The sequence below is a fragment of the Nestor notabilis genome, unplaced genomic scaffold (genome assembly GCF_000696875.1).
Source record: "Nestor notabilis isolate BGI_N333 unplaced genomic scaffold, ASM69687v1 scaffold32567, whole genome shotgun sequence".
NCBI lineage: Eukaryota > Metazoa > Chordata > Aves > Psittaciformes > Psittacidae > Nestor > Nestor notabilis.
In genome coordinates this window covers 20,033-24,427 of record NW_009936565.1, presented here as the reverse complement: position 1 = coordinate 24,427, position 4,395 = coordinate 20,033, and the positions used below count along the sequence as shown (strand labels likewise).

General features: G+C 39.3%; 1 protein-coding gene across 1 annotated transcript in view; it reads right to left on the bottom strand.

Annotated features, from left to right (window-relative positions):
• Positions 1-4,395, bottom strand: part of JMJD1C (jumonji domain containing 1C) — a 56,668-nt gene that overhangs the window by 35,926 nt on the left and 16,347 nt on the right. The window contains exon 2 of the mRNA XM_010018407.1: positions 3,363-3,468. Within this exon, the coding sequence (XP_010016709.1) occupies positions 3,363-3,369 (7 nt within the window). The 5' untranslated portion in view covers positions 3,370-3,468. The remainder of the gene's footprint in view (positions 1-3,362; positions 3,469-4,395) is intronic.

Here is a 4,395-nt window from a genome sequence, read left to right as displayed (position 1 = left end):
CATGTGAGCTACTGGCATTAACTCATCCCCAGAGCATGCTTCCAGCTGCACAGATAAAGGTCAGAAATGTGCCAGCACAGGCACTGTCAATCACCAATACGTACAGGCAGAAAAAGAGGAAGAATCTCCAAGCTTATGTCTCACATTCCTCATCTTGGACCAGACGGGGTTCCCGTGGGGACACATTTCCTGATGGCTTCTCTCCAACCCTTACTGCGTATTCCACCCCACACCCCCCTCCACAAACGCCTCCAGCTCAGCTCCCACACTTCTGGCTGCCTGTCCAAACCACATTCTCCATGTCTCGAACTTTTAATGGCTGTCCCAAAGCTCTACCTTATTCAGACAGCCTCACTAAATTCTGCCTGTGCCTCTTCATGCAAATTTCCCATTCCTATTTTCCTATCCCAGCTCTTCCTCTCTTGCACCCTACTGTTAACTACACAACAATTTTCCGTCTCTTGCATAACCAGAACCAGCCTCTCCCCAGCTTCTTGTCTCATTTTAGCATTTATAATTCCAGGCCACTGGCTTCCAAGTCCCTTCTCAGTCTTCTCAGCTTACAAGTTCCATCCTTCCTTCTCCATCAGCTTCCATCTTCTCTTACTCTTCTGCACTGACGCAGTGCCATTTCTTTCCTCTTACTCCTTGTTCTAATCTGTGTCTAACCTCCATCCCAGATGTTATCCTATTTTCATAAGAGACTTTATCTACCTTTAAAAACATTGGAGTTTTTTTTTTTCTTACATGCTGCTGGGGTGTCAGAAAGAAGAGGAAAGATTAAACTGCAGTCATACGACACACGACAGTTCAGGTCCAGCCCAGCCCAGCCCAGCCACAAGCAGCCATTACAGGAAAAGCCTGGCTTTGTCTCCAGTCCCTGGCTGAATCATGCTCAGCTACACATTGTTGAAACAGCCTGTGCAGTACTATCAGGAAATATCTTCAGGGCTGAAACACACTCAGTGTTTCAAGAGGATTATTACACACACAGCCTCAGAAATCGTAGTGATAATAATTCCAACAGGAAGAAAAGAAGTCAAAGATTTTAAATGTTAAAAATCAAAGACACTTTACTATGTTCCTTGAACTGGTTTTATTTGTCCCAAAAGCTTTCAACTTGTCCAAGTTTGGGAGGAGTTTGGGTTTTTTTAAATCAAGGAATAAACTACTTCCCTGCCAAACCTACAATTTCTACTGCAAACATGATGCTGTGACTGTCGCCCAAAGAGAAGGTCACAAGGGCCAAGTCTCATTCTTGTAAATTGGACCGGTTTTGACTAAAACTCCCCCTCCTCAAATTCAAACATTTGGAACCCAGTGTTAATGCTTGTATCCAACCCTCTTCTTTCTTTTGATGAACTGCTTTTTAACTTTTTGCACAAAGTAGAAAATACTAAGATATGAGATGAAGGCTGCAGCATCAAAGACAACAAGGAAAAGGCTGGATCCTGAAAATGCTGTAAAGAATGAAGTAAGAGAATACAGCAACAACCTTAATAGAGGTGTCTAGACATGGTACAACTCAAAATGTTGCTTTCATTGCAGGGAACAGGAAAATGGTAATAACGGAGAAGGTGAAAAAAACTGGAGAAGGGAAGGAAGAAGAAAAGGATAACATCACTAGATTACAGCAGCTAGCACTGCTAGAAGGCTGGTTGTAAGCCACTGAAGGGTTTGTGCCAAATGCAAAGTCTCCGTGCTGAAGGGCAGGTTATGCCCCAAGAGAACATGACAGCAGTCTCTGCTGGCTGACCACGATCCTGTGGGGCTGAGGTGATGGCACTGAAAAGGCCCTTGCGGTGAAAGATCCAACACTGCCTGAGGAAGCACATCTCTCCTCAAGCCACGCTATGTCACGCAGGTGAGCAAATGGATTTGTCCTACAGCTTCTCCTTAGACAAGACAGCTAGTCTGCAAAGGATGTTTGGATTAGATCCATTTCGTCATCTGAAATACTCCTAATTTGTGCACTTCTCAGCATCCAAATATCTGTTTGAGAAATGATATAGAACCATCTACATAAAGACAAAAATACAGTTCCTGGAATGACAGGATGTAAATGAGTTGTGTGGATGATGGGCTGGCAGTTTCATTTAGATGACTCTAAGGCTTTGCTCAAGTATTGATTCTGCAACCAGTGTACACAGAGTCTTGTATAATTGTCTTATTATTGTTACTATAATGAAATATAATAAGCAAGATGATTTTCAGTCTCCTTTTCATATAGCCCTAATCTGATTTCACACCACCTCTCAGTCCAGTTGATGTAAATTTCATCAACAGACTATTAACTCATGTTGTATCTGAGGATATTAAGATAAAATATAGTATTACTAACACCAACATACCAACTTACACAATTCCACACACTGCTTTTTTCAGCATCCTTTCTCTGTGGCCCTTAAGAATAATCACATCTAGACAAATTAGAAACTCCACAGAAGACAAGTTCTTTACTGTAACTTCAGTATTATACTTACCATATTCCTTTGGTCTTCTAATCTTAGTTTCACCAAAGAAACCAGACAGCAAGCAAACCTCAGCACCATCCTTAGAATACCACATTATTTACTGCTCCCCTCCTAATCTTAATTTACGGAATGCCTGCTTAAGCATTTTTGTCCTAAAATTGCTTCATTGTTTGCCTGGGGATTTTAACCCAGACCCACAGAGGATAGTTTCTGCCTCCCTTTGCTGGGAATGCCTCTGTAGAGCTGTTAGTTCTGCAGAAAGTTAATGAATATACTGTGAATGCATACAGTATTTCTGCTATCAGCAAGGTTGAGCCAAAATAATTTATTCTAATTCACACTGGTTTTCATGTAACTTGTATCTGCAGTGTAAAAATGAAGTCTGAATTTGCTGCCACCCTCCAGCATCAAGTTACAAAATTGGAACTGATTTGAAAGGCATTTTTCAATCAGGGGGTGAGGGTGTGGGGTGGGGATCTGATACTTCATCTGTGACAGAACAAGCACAGACAGGTATCTGAGAAGTTATCACACATGATAGTAATGCTAACAGAGAACAGAGCAGTTTTAAACATGCTAAAAGGCGTGTGGTTGCTATTCATACATTTTCATAACAAACTTTATAAAATATCTACTTTCAGACTAATAATATTCAGCTTTTGCTGTAATCACTGAAATATCAAACAAGTTAAGAACAGTGAATAAGTCACGCACAGCTTCTTACATAATCTTGTTTTCTTGTATTAACAAATACTTCAAAAAAATAACTTCCAAGTAAGAAATATATTCTCCATTATATCACAAATGCTATGGGATGAATCCCACAGAACTAATGGCCTTAAACTAACTAACACAGTATAAAAATAAGACAATTTCCCACATAATTACCTTGCATAAAAATCTCCTGAACCTTTTGTTCCTTTACCCAGGCTTTTACCTCCTCATGTAACTGCGGGTTATCCCTGAGAACTGGGTTTAGACTGTCTACGTCGTCCTAAAGCAGAGATTAAAAAAAGAACCATATGTTATGTTTACTTGTAACATTTCTGTTTATTTTCCTAGATGTATTTTAGACTACAATATTAAGTAGTTTGGTGCTAATTTTACTGATTGGCCTACAAATCCCTGTGTTATTTTTAGAAAAAACTTTGAAGTGTAACATAGTGCTAGAAGTTATTTCATGGGAACATGGTATGTTAGAACCTGCATGTGGCCAGACTTGTAAGCTATTAATAGGATCACATTTTCATAAATACTGTCCTACTAGAAGCTAAAATTGTCCTCTAAAGACTTCAGTGTTTACAGACATGCAGAAAGAATTGTTTAAATTAATGATTAAATTAATCTTAAAAACAAACCCAAAAAAACAAAACCAAAAACCCAAACAAAATCCTGTTTTTCGTATCTATAAAATTTAGTATGGACATATTGTGCATAAACATAGGTAAAAAACCCCACAAAGATAACGCATAAGAGAGCGCTGTATTTTAAGAGAAACAAATATTCTGAAACACCATTACTGATCTTCAAAAATGTAAACCTTTATTAATTAAGCAATTTCAAATAAGACACACACTTTCTTTTTCCCACTTCTCCTGGAAAAGATTCTTTTTCACTATTCAAGTAGGACATCATCTGGGAAATTAAGACATATTTGGTGGCACTGTCCTCCTAACAAGGAAAAACTAGGCACAAAATCTGGTTCGTGTCCCTGAAAGCATGGCTTAAATCATCATTCAGCTCTAGACTCTAGAATAATACGTATTTCTCTATTTCAGAGCAAACTTGCTAGTTCTGCTTTTGAGGCTGTAACAGAGAAATAAAGCTGCACCACAGCCTGGCAACAACTTGTGCTGAAGACAGCCTTGGAAATCCATGAGCTGCAGGAACATTCATTTGTACGAAGAGAACTTCAGACAGC